At 42.5% G+C, this 21,637-nt stretch overlaps 1 protein-coding gene across 3 annotated transcripts in view; it reads left to right on the forward strand.

Annotated features, from left to right (window-relative positions):
- Positions 1–19,011, forward strand: part of RIOK1 (RIO kinase 1) — a 34,285-nt gene extending 15,274 nt beyond the window's left edge. For 2 of the 3 annotated variants that reach the window (XM_025891092.2, XM_073877551.1), the window contains exons 13-18: positions 1,727–1,792; positions 4,341–4,460; positions 5,250–5,303; positions 7,210–7,362; positions 8,168–17,003; positions 17,227–19,011. In XM_025891092.2, coding sequence (XP_025746877.1) covers positions 1,727–1,792; positions 4,341–4,460; positions 5,250–5,303; positions 7,210–7,362; positions 8,168–8,278 — 504 coding nt within the window. In that variant the 3' untranslated portion in view covers positions 8,279–17,003; positions 17,227–19,011. The remainder of the gene's footprint in view (positions 1–1,726; positions 1,793–4,340; positions 4,461–5,249; positions 5,304–7,209; positions 7,363–8,167; positions 17,004–17,226) is intronic. The other variant, XM_073877549.1, reaches the window with a different exon arrangement.
- The last annotated feature ends 2,626 nt before the right edge of the window (positions 19,012–21,637 follow it).

Below are 21,637 nucleotides of genomic sequence, written 5' to 3' on the forward strand. Positions count from 1 at the left end.
CATCCTGTGCATCCATTCTTCTGTGAATGGACACTTGGGGTGCGTCCATCTCTTGGGTGTTGGTGAATAATGCTGCTTTGAACATGGGTGCACAAATCTCTATTCAAGACCCTGCTTTCAATTCCTTTGGGTGTATACCCAAAAGTGGAATTGTGCATTATATAGTAATTCTGCTTTTAATTTTTTGGGGAACTACCATACTGTTCTTCTTAGTGGTGAAACCATTTTACATTCCCACCCAACACTGCAGAGGGTGCCAGTTTCTCCACATACATCCTCACCATTTTCTGGTTTTTTGTGTTGGTTTTTTCTTTTTTTGGAGTAGCTATCCTAATAGGTGTGAGGTGGTGTCTGATGGTTTTGATTTGCATTTCCTTGATGATGAGTGATGTTGAGCATCTTTTCTTGTGCTTGTTGGGCTACATTAGGGCTCCATTCAGAAAACTTTCTCAAGGAGAAATCATGCAGAAATCATTGTTTTTGCAGGTGTATTTTCCAGATCATGTGAGCCTGTAGTAGAAGTGGTCGTACTACCTCACTTGTCATTAAGTTCTTTTTTTTTTTTTTTTAAGTAGTCTCCACACTGAGCAGGGCTTGAACTCACAACCCTGAGATCAAGACCTGAGCTGAGATCAAGAGTCAGATGTTTAACCGACTGAGCCACCCAGCCACTCCTGTTGTTAAGTTCTTTTTAATGTCGTCAGCCTCTACTGGACCATGAGCCCACACGGGACAGGAAGTTTATTGTATTGCCATTACCTAATCAGTACCTGGCACATACTAAGCAATCACATATATTAATTGAATAAATACATACCGTTTTTATTCTTAAAACTTTTAGCACTAATTTAGTGTCTGAATGTAAAACAAAGAACCCTAGTACCACAATTCTTTCCTTTTTTCTATGTATCCTAAGTAGAGAACAAATCTCCAGTTTTCCAGTTTTCCAAGCCAAAAGACTCTTGGAGAATCTTTGTCACCTTAGTTGCAGTCACTGTTTACTCAAAGAGATTTCTTTGGTGGTTTATTTTTCTGCAGCTTTAGAGACACATGCTCAAAGTTAGAGGACAATCCCCCTTTCCTCTTTGATTCCCTTCATTGCTGAAGAATTAAAGGGTGGTTCTTCCATTCTTTGGGTCTCAGTTTTCCTTTAGTAAATATTTTTGCTAATCATTTAAAAATTAGGGAAAGTAGGGTCTTGAGTTCAAGTCCCATGTTAGGCTCCGCACTGGGTGTGGAGCCTACTTAAAAAACAATTAGGAGCACCTGGGTGGCTCAGTCGGTTGAGCGTCTGCCTTCGGCTCAGGTCATGATCCCAGGGTCCTGGGATCGAGTTTGTGTTGGGCTCCTTGCTCAGTGGGGCGTCTGCTTCTCCCTCTACCTCTGCCCCTCCCCCTGCTCATGCTCTCTCTCTCTCTCTCTGTCTCAAATAAGTAAAATCTTTAAAAAAAAAAATTAGGGAAAGTAGTTCTACTCTTGAGGAAAGGGTAGGGATTCCCCAAGGCTAAATGGTTTGATTTATACTGTTACTTTTGAGCTGATAGCAGCCTTTTTGGTGAGATTTGACAGAGTTAACCTGTATCACTAGAGGCCTCAGAGTTCTTTTTTTTGGAACTGTAGAGGTGATACTGATAAAGGTGAGAGCAGGTTTATACTAAAATTGAGAAATGGATGCATCTTCTGTAGGTTGAATATAAAGGAAAGTAACTTTTGATTTCTTTCCAAGGCCATGGAAATAGCATCTCAGAGGACCAAGGAAGAAAGGTCCAGCCAAGATCATGTGGACGAAGAGGTAAGATGTATCATCTTTGTACAGCCGTAGGAAACGCTCTGTTCTGAGTGTTTGTTTTTTGAGGGCATACTAGGTCACCAACTTGATTTTAAGAGAGAAGCAGTTTTCAGATGATGAGAATATTTCCTTTTACATCATTTAACTGAGCCAAATGGGATAAATTACATTTCATTACATCATTCCACTCAGCAACCTATTAGCCCATTGTCCTAGATGGAGAGCTTTCCGTACTTATTTGCAGAATATAGTTAATGGGCAATATTGTATTACTTTCACATGTGCAGCACAGTGATTCAGCATTTATGTACATTACTGACTAGTCACCACACTAAGTCTAGTTACCATTTCTCACCATACATAGTTACTATGTTATTGACTGTATTTCCTATGCAGTATCTTATATACCTGTGGTTTATTTATTTTAAAACTACAAGTTTATACCTCTAATCCCCTTCTCATTCCCCCATCCTCTCCCCATCTGGCAACCGCCAGTTTGTTCTCTATATTTATGAGTCTGTTTCTGTTTTGTGTGTTCATTTGTTTTGTTTTTATAGAACCCACATATAAGTAAAATCATGTAGTATTTATCTTTCTCGGTCTTATTTCACTAAGCATAATACCTTTGAGATCCATCCATGTTGTCACAAATGGCAAGATTTTACTCTTTTAAGGCTGAGTAATATTTTATTGTGTGTTTGTGTGTGTGTGTGTATATACATTTTCTTTATTAATGGGCACTTACGCTTCTTCCTTATTTTGGCTATTGTAAATAATACTACAGTGAACATAGTGGTGCATGTATCTCTTCGAATTAGTGTTTTTGTTTTCTTTGGATAAATACCCAGAAGTAGAATTGCTGAATTCTGTGGTAGTTCTATTTTTAATTTTTTGAGGAACCTCCATACATTTTTCCGTAGTGGCTGCACCATTTTGCATTCCCACCAGCAGTGTATGGGGGTTCTCTTTTCTCTACATCTTTGCCAACACTTACTTCTTTTTGATACTACTAGCCATTTTGACTGGTGTGAGGTGATCTCATTGTGGTTTAGATTTGTATCTCTACAGTGATGCTGAGCATGTTTTCATGGGAGTGTTGGCCATCTGTATGTCTTTGGAAAAATCTCTTTTCAGGTCCTCTGCTCATTTTTTAATCAGATTGTTTTTTGTTGGTGGTGAGTTTTACGAGTTCCTTATATTTTGTGGATATTAACCCCCTATCAGATACATCATTTGCAAATACCTTCTCCCACTCAGTAGGCTGTCTTTTTGTTGATGGTTTTGTTTCCTGTGAAAGGTTTTTAGTTTGACGTAGTCCCCATTTGCTTATTTTTGCTTTTGTTGCCCTTGCCTGAGGAGAAAGATCCAAAAAAATACTACTAAGACTGTATTTAAGTTTACTGCCTTTTTCTTTTAGGAATTTTAAAGTTTTAGGTCTTACATTTAGGTTTTTGCTCTATCGTGAGTTTATTTTTATGTATGGTAAGGTAGTCATTCAATTTCATTCTTTTGCATGTGGCTGTCCAGTTTTCCCAATACCATTTATTGAAGAGACTGTCCTTTCCCTGTTATATGTTCGTATCTCCTTCGTTGTAAATTAATTGATCTTATATGCATGGGTTTATTTCTGGGCTCTTTATTCTGTTCCATTGATCCTTGTGTCTGTTTTTGTGCTAGTGCTGTACTGTTTTGATTATTATAGCTTTGTTGTGTAGTTTGAAATTAGGGCGTATAATGCTTTAGATAGAGAACGTTTTTAAAGAACTTACTAAAACATTCAAGAAGGAAAAACCCATCTCCGTTCACAAATGTGAATTTTAAATGATTTAAGTGTTGATTTTGGTACCATTGTAGACTTTAAATATGTGTGGTGAAAAAGAAAATTATTTTAATCTTGGGGATCAGTGTATTTTTTAAAGATTTATTTATTTGTTTGAGAGAGGGAAAGAACAAGTGGGAGGGGCAAAGGGAGAGGGAGAGAGAATCTCAAGCAGACTCGACACTAAGCCTAGACCCCGACTTAGGGCTCAATCTCGGGACCCTGAGATCACGCCCTGAGTCGAAACCAGGAGTTGGTCTCTCAACTGATTGTGCCACCCAGGCTCCCCCATAGTAGACTTTTTATCAAAAATTCTCAGAGCTATTAGTGTGATGGATGAATATAAGGCACCCTATATTTATCAGCAGTTCTGAATCCTTTTCCACCGTAGCACAGGGTAGGTAATAGTTCCATGTAAGAACATGTTCCTTTGTAAGGCCTAGCCGGAGGCAGTACTTGCTAACTGCAACTCCATTCCTTTCTTTCCCACTCAGAAAAGCTTTCTGGAATGCAAACAAGGGGAAAGAGGGGACTTCAAATAATTTCACATTTTATTGTTAGTAACAGAGTCCTTTTGGGATCCGCACAGCAACACCAGTGTGTGCAGAGCCTGGCTGAGGATCCGTGCTATAGATGACGGCAGAGTCTTCAGATGTGGTGGGTGTGGGATGCTCAGGGAATGAGAGAAGCATGTGAATAGCACTTTTGATTTTCTTTTCCTGTGTCTGTTAGGTGTTTAAGAGAGCATATATTCCTAGAACCTTGAATGAAGTAAAAAACTATGAAAGGGATATGGATATAATGATGAAATTGAAGGAAGAAGATATGGCCATGAATGCCCAACAAGACAATGTGAGTAGCTTGGTTTGTATATAACAAGCAAGTTTATAGAGGAAGCTACTGTCCCAAACCTGCCATCTTGAATGTTGGCTTCTAATCTTCTGAGATGGCTGATTCCCTTTGCATTAATATTCCTCTGTGCACATTGGATGTAAAGGGAATTCACTGGTATTTGTGAAAGAAAATGGCACATTTGAGTCCAATAGACTATAGTTGCAGAAAATGGAAGATTTGCGTAAAGTCTGGGCTGTAAATGGTTATTACACTAGGTCCATTAACATACATATTTCAAGGTCTGGAACATTTCTTCCTGTGAAAAGGCCAGATAGTAAATATTTTAGACTTTGCAGGCAAAGAAGCAAAATTGAGGCTATTATGTAGGTCATTATAAAATAAGAAAAAGAAAAATTCCCCAAGTTTTTTTTTGAGGAAATTAAAAGCCCTTTAATAATAATTGATACAGCTTTTCATGATTCCTAATAATGAGAGAAGAATGGAGTTATTTTGGGGAGAAGAATACATTCCATTTAATTGAGAATCACAGTTAAGAGTTTTCTCTTATAAAATTGGTGGTAAAGGTTCATTTGTAAAAACCAGCAGGCTGTGGGTGGGCTCTGGGCCAGAGTTTGCTAGTGCCTGTATGCTCGGTGGGCAAGACTAATACCCATGCTATAAACTTTCTGCACCTTTTAATAATCACAGAAGATTATTAGCCCACAGTGTTCTTTCATAATATTACAATGTGTGTTTTTCACTGCTTAGCTTTATGTTGATTCTTCTTTTTGTCTTTTTGGTAATAAGATTCTGTACCAGACCGTTACAGGATTGAAGAAAGATCTGTCCGGAGTTCAGAAGGTATGAGAACTTGTGTTGATGTTCATTTACGTGAATACTCTTTGGAAGCCTATAAAACCTACTGTATACTAGAATTAAACTAATAATAGTATTACTAGTATAGATATTTCCAAAGTTTTTGGGCATTTTCAGAAATGCCTGATTTGTGTTCACTTTTTTAACTGTAAGACTGAAATACAGGAATTTGTGGTTTATTTCTGTCAGTTGTTCTGTTGTTATTGCTGAGGCATTGATGCTTTTTATATCCTGGTCTTTATGAAATTATTAATGATAACCAGGTGTTTCTTGGTGTTTTTACAGTTAAAAAAAAAACAAGGGAATCTGGTCTCATACTGGTATAAAACCTGTTGCAGAGCAGTCTCACAGGTTTAGCAGTTTTATAGTTCTGGATTCCTGTAGTGCTTTTTCTTGAAACAATCTTGTTTTACATTTTTAGAATGGTGTGGATTCTAATGTAAACAAAAATAAAGGCAGTTCTTATTTATTTTAATGTTTTATTTTGTTTTTAAAGTAGGTTCCATGCGTGGCGCCTAGGTGGCTCAGTCACCGCTCGCTTGCTCTCTCTCTCTCTCTCTCTCTCCCCCCCCCCCTCCCCCCCTCTCCCCCCCCTCCAAATAAATACATAAAATTAAAAAAATAAATAAAGTCGGCTCCACACCCTGCGTGGAGCCCAACTTAGGACTTGAACTGACCTGAGATCAAGAATCGGACATTTAACTGACTCAGCCACCTAGGCACCCCTATTTGGATGTTCTTAATTAAAGGCTTAAATGTGAAGGATCATAGTTTGCTTTTGGAAATTTTACTGTGTCTTTGTTTTTGGAAGAATTGAATTAGGAAAACTCACATGTTCAGTATGTGTTACATATAGTAAGTGTTATAGGGCAGTTGTGCCTTGAGTTCCAGCACATGAAGATTTTGTGAAAACTGGCTAGAAAACCTTTCTGTATAATTGCCTTTTAAAGATTATTTTTTCTTACAAAAGAAAACCTCTTGTTTTTTATTTTTTATAAAAATTTTTTTATTTATTTGAGAGAGAGAGAGAGCATGAGAGGGAGGAGGGTCAGAGGGAGAAGCAGACTCCTCACTGAGCAGGGAGCCTGATGCGGGACTCGATCCTGGGACTCCAGGATCATGACCTGAGCCGAAGGCAGCCACTCAACCGACTGAGCCACCCAGGCACCCAAAACCTCTTGTTTTTTATTTTTTTGTTTTTATTTATTTATTTTTAAAAGATTTTATTTATTCATTTGAGAGAGAGAATGAGAGACAGAGAGCATGAGAGGGAGGAGGGTCAGAAGGAGAAGCAGACTCCCCGCTGAGCAGGGAGCCCGATGCAGGACTCGATCCCAGGACTCCAGGATCATGCCCTGAGCTAAAGGCGGTTGCCTAATCAACTGAGCCACCCAGGTGCCCCCAAAACTTCTTGTTTTTAAAAAATGTTTCATGCTGCTTAAAAAACTGCTGAACTTCGGGGGGGGGGGGGGGGGGGGGGAGCACCAATTTCTCTTGTTTAAATATTGTTTTCCCTCTTGATTGGACTGATGGTAAGTATTGCTTGAAATTCAATTCATAGGAAAATAGCTGTGAAGTTATCCAAATCCATCTTTATTTTTTACTTCTATCTGTATTTCTCCTTCCAAATCCAGCTCAGTTCTGTCAGTGATCTGGGTCACCCAATGAAGCCCCAGTTCCTTCATTTGGGTGTGTTCTGGAGCCTCCCTCGATGCCCTGCTTCCATGCTTCCTCCCTGATGTTGATTCTGTTGTTCTCAGTGTTTCAGTACAGGATGTGGTTGTTCACCGTATACGTGCAAGGCTGAAAACTCTGAATTCTACCATTATCGCATTTAACAGTAGGTGACTAAACGGTTTATAGAATAACTTGGTTTTGTAATATTTTCAAGGTCCCTGCACTTCTAGAAAATCAGGCTAAGGAAAAGGCTTGTTCTGATTCAGAAGATGCTGGAAGCTCTGAGTGTTCTGACATAGACTCAGAAGAGCAGGGAGAACAGGCCTGCTCCAGGAAACCCACTGCTGACGTTGAAGTTGATAAAAAGGTGAGCCGAGAACTCAAATTCCCTTGTTCTTCAGCATTGTAGCAAAGCCAGTTTCGTTTCTTGTTTACTAGGTTATGATGGCTGAAAAGATTATTGATTAGTTGTAGTGCTAGTGTGAACTTTGCCTTTGGAGGTCACATCGTTGTAGAGATTGGGCTTCTGTTAGCAGCTCCCTGGGCACTGCTTAGAGAGAGGACACACTGAATTCATCGATTAGAAATGATTGTCATTCACTTGAAACACGATTGATGTTGGAGTTGTCCCATGGTGAAATCCTGAAGGCTCATTTCATAGGGGATATGCAACTCAGCCGGTGTTTCCAGAATCTAAAAGGCTTATTCAGCTCCTAGCCATCAGCATAAGAGACAAATGATACATGATTGCTCTGTAAATGTTACTGTTCATTCTTAGTTTAAGCCTTTAATCCTTATAATGTTCAGGGCCCTAAGACTTCTGAGAGACATACCCAAGCTAATGCACACGTTTTCTCTCTTTGTCTACTGCAAATATTTTGTCTCTTTCCAACCTGTATTTCTGTTAGAATATGAAACTTGTGAAGAAAAGTAGTTGCAAACATTTAATAGTCCTCCCAGATATTTCTGTTTGGCACTCTTCAAATTTCTTTTAAGAAACCGTAAAGACAAATTTGGAACCAAATTGCACCACCACATCCTAATCATTTTCATCTTTTCCTGTTATACTCACTTTTATCCTTTCACATATATTTTCTTACTTAGTTGTAATAGTAAAATGAATACTCTGAGTGAAATCTGCAGGTTCCTTTATTTTTGTTTTTGTTTTACAGGAAAGAAAAAAGATGGTCAAGGAAGCCCAGAGAGAGAAAAGAAAAAACAAAATTCCGAAGCATGTGAAAAAAAGGAAGGAGAAGACGGCCAAGATGAAAAAGGGCAAATAGAACCAGAACTCGAGACATAGAGTAATCTTCCATTAGTCGCTTTTCCTGCCTGCGTGGTGAGCTACACCTAGAAGGCATTCTCACGGCGCTGTCGTGAGCATGGGCTCTCGTGTTCTTGTGTAATTATGTAACAAGCTCTAAGTTCTCCTGTCTAGATGACTGCCTCTGGGTGGTATTGACAGGATTTATTTAAACTACTATTTTAATGAAGAACTTTATACTTTGTACAATTTTATTTTTATATGTATTTTTTTCTCCCGCAATATGTTTTTCGAAGCATCATAAATGTTTAAATGTGACCAACATCCATAGTCTTTATGTAAGTGTAAAGGCACTTAGGACAGACTTGGGTAGATTGTTTTTGCTTTGCTCATACTGCCAGAGACCCATCTGAATTCATTTGATCCTAGGGCCGTGGTTTCTGTGGAAGGGAGTTTCGTTTCTAAGAGAATTCATTTGGTTGTTGATTGAGTAATCATCTACTGCGACTCTGTTCTGTGTGCATTGCTGCTCATTTGGGATGCACTTACTCTTTGTCTTTGTTACTCTTGAGTGAAGACATCGCAGTTCATAAGCTATTTCACATTCAGCTATTTGGCCTGTTGCGTTCATTCATCGAATATTTGAGTGTTTTAGGTGCTAGGGATACAGCAGTAAACAAAACTGAAAAATTACCACCTTCGGGTACTTTACATTTTGAAAGCAAGACATTAATAAATAAAAATGTATCAGTAGGTGGTAAACTCTGTGGTGAGAAATAATGCAGAACAGGGAGAATGCCTGGGGAGGTGGGAGTTTGCCATTGAAAAACAGGTCACACTGAGCAGCTACATTTGAGCAAATACTTGAAGAATGGGAGTCAGGTGTGTATCAGGAGAGAAGAGTATTCCAGGCAAAGCAAACAGCAAGTATGAAGGCCCTGAGGCAGAAGTGTGCCTGGAATGTTCCAGAAACAAGAGGCTCCCATGACCAAGAAAGACATCAGATGGTGCTAGGCTATTAGAGGATTTTGAGCAGAGGAATGATATGATCTGACTTGTGTTTTGGAGGGATCTCGCTCTCTGGCCTCTGTGGAGACCTGAGTAGGAAGTGAGGGTGGGAGACCAGAGGGGCAGTTACTGTAGTACCCCACATGGGAGCTGGTGATGGGTCTCTCTAGCATGGTGGCAGCGGACATGGAGAGAGCGGTGGGATTCTAGGTTTAACAGAGTGGAGTGAACTGGATGTGCTAAGGGAATATGTGAGGCATATGACAAAGTGAGGGATGGCTTCAGGGTTTATGACCCAAGCAACTGAGACACTGTTACACTTGCCACTTCCCGTGTTGGGAAGGAATGTGGCTGGAGCAGGATTGGGAGTAAGCTTCCATTGCAACAAAGCACAAAAGTCAAAAGAAATTATAAGTTTTTAATTTTTCGTACCATATATTTTATATTGGAAATACCTGTTTTAGCCCTTGCATCAGAAAAAATTGCTATAAATAAACTTAGTTTCCCTGAAACTGAAGCTTGCACCTGGTGGTTTGAGGGTTGGTGGGCCATTGGGGGGGGGCGGTCAGCTGAGCTTTTAAAATACTAGGTCGCATTTATTATGTTCATACTCTCCTCTCCTCCTGACTTTAAAAAGTTCCGAATCCAAAATGTAATTTCAGTGAAATACAACAGTAGCCCATCTAAAATATTCTACAGTTAGCCAGAGAGAAACAGAAACAGACTTAGCAATCCTGTACACGTTTGGGGATTTTATCTTCAGGGTCTTCCCTTTCTCATACATGTTTGGTCTTACTCTCGCACAAGGTGTGTTTGGGGGGGTCCAAGCTCCTCAGTGCTTTCTTTTGCTGAATCTAATGCCATTACAAAGTTTGGAATCAGTTTCTCTTGGGCAGAAGTCATGTCGGTAAGATGATAACAGGGACAATACATTCTCATTGGCATTGCTGCTGGGAGGAAGAGGCTTGTAAGATGCCACAATTCGGGACTGCCGGGGAATTTTAATTTGAGGAACCTTCTTCTGATAACTGTCTTGCTGTTAGGCCGTTTCCTTGTTTGGATTCTGGGCTGCAGGCCGTACCGACTAGTAACCACTGCTTATATTGCTGGCAAACTTGTCTGAAACCATATTTCCGCATTCCTGTCTTTCTCACTGGAAGGCTTGGAAGAAGGAGCCCTATTCTTAGGCAACTTAGAGGGCTATTTGCTGACTTTGGTTGCAATTGAATTTTGAGTGTTGACAGGTTTGAAGTGCCCATGGATTCATTATTGGTTGTACAATTACTTTCCATTTGGAGAGGTGGGGTTTGGGTCTTGACTCGCAGGCTGGGATATAACTTTGTCAGTTGTAGATGTATCTGATTTCCTGTCCTATCTTGTTGATATTTAATCCTTCCGAATAATGATTTCTGTTTACTGTGAGAAATTGGGATCCTTTCTTTGAAGCACAAAATGAGAGCTCTCTTCTGTGCGGCTCTAGTTGTCCTTCTTCCTTTGATAAAGCAGTTTGGGAACAGAACTTCCACTGGCCCAGGTGCTCCAGCGTTTGAGCATGGCCTTGCAGCGAAGAGACGGGGACCAAATGGGAACCCGGGGTTCTAGACTGGTGTCACGTTTTCTTCAGCTTTATCTCTACTTGATGAAAATGGACTCAAGAGGTTGGAAAACTCTGTGGTTTGGTACTAAGTTGTTTGAGACCGTCTCTTCTTTTCATGAATGTTCTATTGAACTCGGTGCAGGTGGCTTGCTGTTTCTTGGTAACAGGCCCATCCTGTTTTGTGGCTATGATTTCATTAATCTTTTGGCTCAGAAAATGAAGAGTTGAAAAAAAAAATTCTTCTAGAAGCTGGTAAAAGTTCAGTTTAAGGATAACTCAAATGTCATGGGCTCCAAATGAGGACAATAAAATCCTTTCATTTTCAAAAAGCTTGACAGGTTTTCTAATTTTTAGTTGTCTGTACACATAGTAAGTAGAGACCATGCCCATTCAGAGCTCTACCTTGATTTCTGGGGGTTACTTTTTGATGACGAAAGAGTTGCACGGATCAGCAGCTCCTCAAAGTTTAGTTTCCTGGAAGGGTGTTTTGTGACCACATCAGATGGACATGGTTTTCAACCATGGGTAATCATAAAGCAAGAGCTCTTTATGTTTTGTCTCTCGAATAGGATTAAGTTATCACACTCCCTACATTTTGGTAGCAGTTTTTAACTTGCATAGCCTTTGGATTTGTGTTGCCTGCCTTTGGCTCAGGTCATGATCCCAGGGTCCCCCTGCTCAGCGGGGAGCCTGCCGCTCCCTCTGCTTGTGTGCTCTCTCTCTCTGACAAATAAATAAAATCTTTAAAAAAGAAAAATTGTCCCAGGGGAAATCGTAGTACAGGGTATCAAATCATTTAAGCTAGTTTCCAAAGGAGAAGATGCCCTTCTTGCATCTGTGTCCTCCAGAGATCTCAGTCCCAGTAGACAGTGTTGTGGAAACCTTTGGATTTGAATTTGAAGAACCAAAACTTGAATTGGTGTAATTCTTGACTGGTTTTTGGCTTTCCTTCCTTTTCTGTGTCACTGCACATCCTGCAACAGGCAGGCCATGATTATGATATCATCTCATATCTGTCCTACAGCTAGACTAATCACACAGCCATAAAATCCTTGTCCTCGGGTTTTTTATTTTTCCAGAATAGTAAGAGGGTCATTTAATGTGTGAGCAGAGCTATCTCTAGCTCTCTAGAGAGGTTTCCGTGTCTCAGTGCTACTTGATAGTTTTTGTTTAAAGGCTGATCAACTTCGTCGTCTTTGGGTGAAATTTTCGCCTTTACAAATCCTGTATGTGAACGTCATGGGGTTCTAGATTTGTCAGTGAAAAAGTGGTGGGTCCTTGGGGCCAAAAAATTGTTGGAGTCAGGATGCTGGAGTGCAGAAGCTGGAAAGACAGAGGAAGTCAGAGAATGGGATATTTAAGGTCATGCTCTTGGAGGGTTGCCCTTGGTGTAATACCTGAGGTGCAGCCATGGGTGTCAGGGGCTGCAGGAAGGGAGCAGACAAAAGCACTGAAGGCTGGAAGGTCAAGGAGCTGAGGCCAGGGCTTGGCAGGGCCGTCTGTGTTAGGACAGGCCTCATTTTAGAGCATCAGTAAGGACCCTGCTTGAATCTTCAGGGAGAGAAGGAAAGTGGGCCATCGAAGCCTGCCACGTGGAGGGGAAGTGAGTGGTGTCTGAGGACATGAGGGCAGGGCAAGCAGTGCCCTCAGGAGAGCCAGGGTTTAAATGGGCTTAAGGAAAAGGGAACCATCAGGAGGCGCCGAGGACACAAGGCTTTTTGCTGGGGTCTGACCAGGAGTTCCGAAAGGCCCTGCGGGGATGTTTCAGGACTTAGAAAAGTGGGAAGGGGTCTGTTTGAGCTCAGGTGCAGGCCCCTCGGTGGCGTTGGTGGCTTCAGGTTCTCCGAACCTGGTGCCATTAAGTAGGCAAGTGCCATGACTGTGGTGGGGATAGTAGCAGTGTCCACCTCACAGAGTTCGTGTGAAGGACGCTGAGGAGAGCGACAGGCAGCGTGGTGAGTTGGGGGCCCACCGCTCAGCCACTGCAAGGGGACAGGCAGGCACGTGCGTGCTTCTGGTGCGGTGCAGGGAGAAGCACACACGACCACCTGTGAACCACCCTGCCTCCTGCGCAAGCCACCGAACCCGAATCCAGGTAGCCTCCAGGTGTGATCAGTGACAGGAATACACCGCTCACAGGGACGGGGTAGTTGAGGCTGGGAGGAATCGGTCGGCCGGATCCGAGTCAGAAGTTTCGCTAGGGAAAAAGGAAGAGCTATCACAAACCGTGAAAGCAGTTTAAGAGACATGCGTGCCAATGCTGGGGACTTCGTTTGGATCCCAATTAGTCCAAACCAGTTGTAAAAAGATGGACTTTTTGGGATGCCTGGGTGGCTCATTTGGTTAATCATCTGCCTTTGGTTCGGGTTATGATCCTAGAGTCCTGGGATCGAGTCCCGGGTTGGGCTCCTTGCTCATCGGGGAATCTGGCTCTCCCTCTGCCTCTCTCTCTCTTCTGTCTCTGATAGATAGATAAATAATAAATAAGTAAATCTTTTAAAAAATGGATTTTTTTTGTTAGACAAACAAATTTAAAATAGAGTAGATATTAGATGATAGGAAGGAATTGTAGTTTTATTGGCTATGATAGTGCTATTGTTCCATTTTAAAAAGTGTGGTCCATATGGACTGAAGTCTTTATGCATCTAACAAATAGGATGACTGGGATTGCTTGAAAATACTCCATCTTTATCCCCATCCTTACAGTAGATGAAACAAGATCAGCAGAACATTAATAATTGTCAAAGTTGAGTAATGGGTGTATATGGATCCATTGTATTATTCTATTTCGATGTATAAAAGTTTCCATAAGAAAAAGGGTTTTTTTTAATGAGTTAAAGTATGTCACAAACAGGGTTTGTCACATAGTAGTAGTGTCTATATATTTGTCTTACTATTTTTAAGTAACCTTTTTTTTTTTTTTTTTTGCCTAAGCATCAAGGTTCAGTCATATGGGCCAAAAAGGTAGGTAGGTCTAGGCAGAACCGTAATGCCTACTGGTGCTGGCCTCGCTTGGTGTCACTTGAAATGACCTTTTGGCTCTGAAATTCAGATGCTACCAGTAGGATGCAGTTAGAGAACCTGTATATTGAACAAAGGCTGATGGAAGTTTTAGTTCTGCCAAACCCAATCCTTGTAAAATCTGATGCCATCTTCTGAGTGCCCTGTCCTAACCCCTCTGTTTGGAATTGCGATCTGCCCCCTTCCCTTTGGCCCCTGCATACCTGTACTCTACATGATTTTTCTAGAGCTCCTCTAACTTACATATTGAATTTACTTATATATCTATCGTGTGTCTTCACTCCCAAACTCTGACTAGAATGTAAGCTTCCTGAGGACAGGGATTTTTACCTTTGTTCAGTTTTTTATCCCAGCACCTAACATGCTGTCTGAAAGAGAGTAAATACTCAATAAATATCTAAGTGATTAATAGGTTGTGTTTCTTAAAAAAAAAAAAAAAATGAGGGTATTACATCAATTGGCACCCCTCATGTTCATAACAGTGAAAAGTAGGAGTTGATGTGCACTTATTTATACCCTCTCTAGCCCTCCCCTGACCAGTGGCGTCCATTTTAAGGTGGCTAACCTGAGCTTTGTGTGTAGGCCACAGCACTGCCCCTGCAGCTCTCAAGCCAATGGAACTGGTGGGTTTTAAACTAGATTGTTATTTTGATTTTGACCATGTGAGACCATTTGACCATTTTCCAAAGTGCTCAGCCAAAGTGCTCAATCCCAAATCACCACAATGTATGACAGTGGGAGTCTTTGAAACTAAGGCTTAGGATTCACACAGTTTGCCATCTTTTCCCAAATCTAGACTTAGGGTTTTTAAGATAAATTTATCTTATTAAGGATTTTTATTTATTTTTGGGGGCGAGAGAGAGAGAACACGCAGGAGTGGTGGGGAGGGGCAGAAGGAGCAGCAGACTAAAGCTTGTTAGCTACGTATTTGGTCTTGCCCAGCCTGGTTTATCATTAAATGATACCAGTGTTGGCAGTAGTATTGGGAGCTTGTCTCCTGTTGCCCCACCATGTAAACATCGTCAGGGCTTGCTCAAGGGAACCCTCTCTTGGCTGTGGAAAGGGTGAGTCACTTTCCTTTGGGGGGGAATTTTTTATCTGTAGGTTTAGAGAGTCAGACCAGGTAGTCATAAGATTTCTTCTTCACAATTCCATTATTTAAAAAAGTGTCACAGATCAGTGATTGAGAAAAGACCTTTCAAAGCCAAAGGACCAGACTAGAATGACATCTCTTAAAAGAGTTTGTTTATTAAAGATACAATCAGTGGGTTTAAGGTGCCAGTTACCCCACAAGGCAAGTTTGCTCTTTATATGAATCATAATCTCAAGGTACCTTTTTCTTACTGTGTGCCATTTTAATTTCGTGATCGGAATTCTGTTCATTGTCCCTGCAATAACGTTTGCTCCTCTAGAGGGAGGTGTGCTCTTGAGTTCTGATTATTAACTCATCTTGTAAGCTGCATGAGTGTCCGTTAGGCTGCTGATTGCCAGAACTTTTAGACTGTACAGGATGCACAGGACTAGTCAAGTTCATCTCTTTACGTTCCCCTTCAAGAAGGATTAAATGAACCGATCCTGTTGATAGCGGGTGCATGTTTGGTGGCTGAGTTTTGAATCAGTCCTCTTAAAGAACTGAGGAAATAGCTCCTCGGTAACATTTTTCCAGAAGTTGTAGCTCCTTTAATCAGGAGTTGCTTTACTTTTAAAACAGCACACATGCTTCAAGAAAAGAGTAACAATCACACAAAAACAGGCTCCTGAAGAGCCTTAGACTGGGAGTCTGGCATGCTATGAACTTGCTAGAGACTCATTTTTTCTCCCTGGGCCTCAGCTTTCCCATCTATAAAATGAAGATATTGGAGTGATGAGGACTCCGAGTTCTAGAGCTGCCGTCTACAGTCGCCACTGGCCACGTATGACTGTTGGGCCCTTGCAGCGTGGCTGGGCGGGATTGTAAGTGCAAAATACACACTGAATCTTGAAGACTAGGTATGAAAAAAAAAGAATGTAAAGTAACTTGGTAACTTCTTAATATTGATTACACATTGAAATGCTAATATTTTGCATGCAGTAGCCCCCTGGCCCCACACCCGTGGTTCCGGTCACCCGCGGTCAACCGTGGTCCAGAAGCAGATGATCCTCCTTCTGACACATCCTCAGAAGGTCAGTAGTAGCTTAGCACTGGGTCACAGTACCTGAGTCATTCACCTCCCTCCCTTCCCTAATGAGACATTTTATCATCAAACATTATCCCAATAAGAAGGGCAATACAGTACAATAAGATATTTTGAGAGAGAGAGAGAGAGAGAGAAACCACATTCACATGTGGTGAACATGCTTTTACAGCATGTTATCATTGTTCTATATTATTATTGTTAGTCTCTTTATCTAATTTATAAATTAAACTATCATATGCATGTATGTGTAGGAAAAAAGGAATACATACAGAGTTTGGTACTATCCATGGTTTCAGGCATCCACTGGGGGTCTTGGAATGTCTTCCCCATGGACGCAGGGTGGGGGGACTATAGTATATTGGGTTCAAGGAAATAAATTAATTTCACCTATATTTTGTGGGGTAGAAAATTTTAAATTATGGATGTGAATATGTGGTGTGTAGGACAGAGCAACCTACAAAGGAAGGAATGATCAAGGGACTCCCCCAAATCTGTCAAAATCATTCTTCTAGAAGATATTTTTAAAATTCCATATTCAGGAATATTTATTATTTCTGAAGAAAAAATTGCCATTCCATTTGGTTTAAATATAGTTAATATATATAATGTGTGAGGGGAAAATGGGACTTCTTAATAAATGAATACAAGGAGGCATTAAATACTTGTTTTTTCCTCACAGTATTTTGTTAGCTTGTTAGTTTGCTCCTCAAACTTTCCTACTGCACGTGCTTACTGGAACAGAAGAACATGGCCACGCCACTGCCTGGCATGACATTTCCAAACCTCTTGTTTTAGCTTAAAAAAAAAAAAAATCCATGTGAATTTTGTATTCTTCTTCATACTAAATTCCTGCTAAAAACTTTTTTGGAAGTTTTAAATGATAATCAAGTAATATTAATGCTCCAGGAGGTCATTCCCCGTATTTAACTTGAGGTTCCCTTGTGGACCATCATAATTGTATTTTTTTTTTATTTTTTTTTTTAAAGATTTTATTTATTTATTTGACAAAGAGAGACACAGCGAGAAAGGGAACACAAGCAGGGGGAGTGAGAGAGGGAGAAGCAGGCTTCCTGCTGAGCAGGGAGCCCGATGCGGGGCTCGATCCCAGGACCCTGGGACCATGACCTGAGCCGAAGGCAGACGCTTAACGACTGAGCCACCCAGGCGCCCCATCATAATTGTATTTTAAAGTCTTTTGCTAGTGAGGACAGTGTGGCAGGATCTTTGCTTGAAAACTGTAGGATAATAGTATCCATTATATTGCAGTAAGGGTTAAATGACATAAAAATGCAGATAAGTCCTTTAGCACACAATAAATGTTTATTAAGAAAGAATAAGTATTGGTTACTTTTCTCATTTGGTTCCTAAAAGGTGCCCATTCCATATAAAATGGAGGATTAGAGGCTAAAGGATTTTTCTTGGAAAATGTAAGCCAAATTAGGAGAGCATACATGAAGTTACAGCACTGTATCAAGACTCCTCATGTGTAGGATACCTGCTTCATTCTTAGTTTTGTTCATCTTTTGCAGGTGTTGGTAGATGGCCACGTGCTATAACTGAGAAAATCCCAGATTTGAATTAAGAAACTGAGTTCTAGTCTAGGACCTAATATTCCTCCTTATTTTATTTAGAATTTATACCCCATCTATGAAGAATTTCGAAATGGTTTCACTCAGTGAGGAACATATATGCAGTACTGTCAGTAAAAAGAGCAAAGCCATTTGGAGGAAGGGAGAAATTACTACAGCAAAAACCTATGGGCAGATAGATACTTGTTGCCCAGCTGAATCTCCTGAGCTGTTGGGCAAAGGATCAGCGAGCTTGGGGAAGTCATTTGACATAAGCTCTTGTCTTCCTCAGCTCCAGAATGAGGAGCACCAGGTGGACCAGGTGATTGCTACGGCTCTTGCATTCCTAAGCATAGCACTTGCAAAGTCAGACAAATTCTGATGGGTTCAGATGCCACCCCTGGTTGTTTATGAGTGGGATGAACAAACTAAACTTTTCTGAACTTGTTCCTTCATCTGAAATGAAGATGGTAAGAAAATCAAAAGTGGTGTCAGGGAAATTCCAACACTTGACTCTTAGGAAGTGATCACTGCTGGTTTCCCGGAAGAATTCTAGGAAGTTCGAATGCAAGTTGACTTGCGGTGCCACGGTCTTGCTCTGGTACCCTCTTCCAAAATGAATATCTTATTTTACGAACAGGATAATTTGAAACTTCAAAACCAAGAACTCCAGAGCCAGTGGTCATGGAGTCCATGGCACAGCCCTCAAAGGAAGGGGGATCGCCAAGGAAATGACCTTCAACAGCACTGCTTCTGGGAATGTGTTTTTAAGAGCAGATGCGGGATTTTATTTCAATTTGAAACCAATTCTCGCCGAACTGTAAAAGGCTAATTTCTGTTGAGCAGATTTTAAGGAGGTGGAGGGCAGTGGAATGCCCGAAGGGGTGTGGTGGGAAGTGAGAAATGTGCAGAGCAGTGAGGGTGGAGAAGTGCAAAAGCCAAACTTACTGACTTCACAGTTTTACTTGGGATTGGCCCTGCCCTCCCTTAAAACAGGGGGAGGAGTCGGTTAACTTTCGGGACCTGCTCATCCTGTTAGGAAACCATTCCCTCTTTGGGACATGGGATCTCAGCAAGTGCTGCTCCTGGGCTAAGGTGGAGCTGCTTCAGGGAACTTGTGCCCACACCTAGCACCTGGCTAGGAGAAGCTGGCCTTCCCAGTGAGGTGAAGGAGCCCCTGCTCATCCTAGAGGGTGGGCTGTGGGGGCTGAGGCTGTGAAATCAGCTGAGCAGTGGACATCACTCCACCTCAGGAACCCAAAGCCCCTCTGGGCATGTGGGCCAGGTTGTAATGAGGATTCTCCAGTAGAGCTGTGGGTTGGGTTCTTTTGGTTGGTTTTCGTTTTTGCTTTTTGGCTGTTCAGTTTGGGTCATGGCCGCTTTATGGCACATCTAGTTACTCAGCTTAGTGGATGGTAGAAAGCCACCTTCCATCCTGCTTCTCCAGTTTAGGAGCGAGTACACATTATGGATGCTACCTTACATTTAGCCTGTGCTTGCCAGGGAAGAAAGCGTACTCACCAAAAAAGCAGTGAGCAGTCCTGAGCATTGGCTGGCTTCACCCTCCCAGCAGCTCTGAGACATACTTTAGACCTTGGGGAGTGGGTCTCAGTCCCTGGGATGGGCCAGAGTGGGCTTAAATGTTCCTCCTGCCTCTGAAGTCCGGGGATGGGCCACGAAGAGCAGATTCTCTGGAGACAGCTCTCCAGAGTGAAGCAGTTTCTAAAGGTGTCAGAGATGGGAATCGAGCTCTCTGACCAGATAGGCTTGCTGCAGACAAGGCGGTCTGGCGGAAGAGGGGGAAAAAAAAATCCAACAGTCTTAACAATGGGAAAACATTTTTGTAACAGAAAGAGCAAGTCCCTACAAGAAGGCGAATGCAGAGAAGATCTCTGAATGGTTGTATTTAGGGTTTGAGATTTCAGCTCCTTCTATCTTCAAGCCCAAGGGAGGCCCTGCCCAGCCTCAGCGCGCCCTCTGGTCCAGCCGCCTCCCCAGCAGCCCTGGGCACCTCATGGTGGGCGATGTGCCAGCCAGTATCAGCGGCCCAGCAAGCACAAGAGTCTGTTTTCCAGAACCATGTTTTCCAGGGGGAGGGGATCAGAGTAGATGTATCAGGGGCGCTTCGGAGGCTGCAGCTGGAGGCTGGGCGTGGGTGGGTGGGCGGCGCTGCCCAGGCCCGTGCTGCCATCATGTTGAGGCGGCGCATGCACAGCTATGCACGACAGAGACCCGCGTGTCTCCAGATGACAAAAGACGGTGCATGTGAATGGGTGGTGCGGGATCCATCTGGCCTCCATGCCCAGCCAGTGCTCGTGGACGTGCACGGGAGGGGAGAGTGCAGACAGGCCAGCAGTCTTGGCTTTGGTGGTCTGGCCTCTTCGGCCCCTCTTGGTGTTCGGGCTCCCCTCCATCAGGTCACCTCCTTGAAGCAGGCCAGGAAGGTCCAGAGATCCAGGCCCTTGAGGGAGCCTTGAAGCACCAGCTGGCCATGGCGCTTGTCCCCAGCTCAAGGGAGGCCTGTCACAGAGTCTATGCCCTGGCTGTGGAAACGGGGTCCACTTTCCACTGGCCTATTGGAATCTTCTTGAAGGGGTTTGACATGCTCTCTGTCACTCACAATTCCAGGAAGGGCAGGGGAAAGTGGGAAGTTGTAGATGTGATTGCCAGCACTCTGCTCTAGTTCTCAGGGCAACCGTGGTGGCGGTCTGTCTCCCCCCCACCCCCCACCCCCACCCTGGAACCACCAGGCTGCCCCATGGCTGGTTCCCTTACTTCTTGACAAGCCTCTTAACCACCCTGAGTCTGTTCTGGGTTTTGTGGTGGTGGGTTTTTTTGAAGTAGAAAATGTGGACAGAATGAAATGCCATCCAGAGCCTTCCTCGGGCCCTGGTTTATGTATCTCATGTTGCATTCTCAGACTTTGGCTGCATGAAGTGTGCTCTGAGGTCTCAAGGGTGGTTTGAGAGCTTGGAGTCCATTTTTACCACCAACATACACTTGCATACTTTAGATTTATTTTTCCAACACCCATTTCCCCACCAAAAAATAAAATAAAAACAAATCCCCTTGCAAACAAATAGAAAGTTAGTGAAAATCAACAGTAGGGGTATTATTCATTTGCTCATTTTGTGTGTGTGTGTGTATTTCTGAGTTGAATGTCATTCTTTTTCTCTTTTTTTTTTTGTCAGAAAGAGACAGAGCGCAAGCAGGGGGAGCAGCAGGCAGAGGGAGAAGCAGGCTCCCTGCTGAGCAAGGAGCCTGATGCGGGACTCGATTCCAGGAGCCTGGGATCATGACCTGAGCCAAAGACAAACGCTTAACCGACTGAGCCACCCAGGCGTCCCTGAATTGAATATCATCCTAAGCTTACACATGATATGCTATTGGGGGAGAGACCAGGGTTATACTTCTGCTCCTGCCCTTAATATTACTGTTTCCTTATGGACTAAAACACACACGCGTGTGCACGTGTCCACTTTTATGCAGAATAATTAGGAAATAATGCAAGACGTTTTAAGTGCCAAATTGTGTGGCACAGGCAACGTATGGTATAGCTGTACAGAGTGGGGAGCAAACTGGCTGGGTGGGGCTGGAGCTAGATCAAGGGATGGGTTTGTTTGGTTGGGAGGAGGGTGAAAAGCTAAGCTACGTGGTGAAGAGCCATCCTCGAAAGGCTACTCCGGTAGGAAAGTGTCAATTAGTGTGCTTTTAGTTGCAAGTAACAGTGAACCCTGACCCATGTAGCTTAAATAGTAAAGACAAAATTAAATTTTTTTTAATGTCACACCTGTTTCAGCATGCTTTTTAATGCTATAACCAACCAGAATGGCCCCTAGCGATGGTGATGGTGGAGGGTCCTGGAGGCCTCTGCTTTGGCCAGTGTTTACCCATTGTGGAGGGATAAGGGAAAGCCTAGCAAATTCCAGGGGAGGACTGAGGGGCTGGGGTGCTAGCGAGACACTCAGGAGGCTCAGGACAGCAGCTGTTAACAAAGCAGAGACCTG

Source organism: Callorhinus ursinus, unplaced genomic scaffold (genome assembly GCF_003265705.2).
Source record: "Callorhinus ursinus isolate GAN/ISIS: 27379988/994484 unplaced genomic scaffold, GSC_fseal_2.0 scaffold26, whole genome shotgun sequence".
NCBI lineage: Eukaryota > Metazoa > Chordata > Mammalia > Carnivora > Otariidae > Callorhinus > Callorhinus ursinus.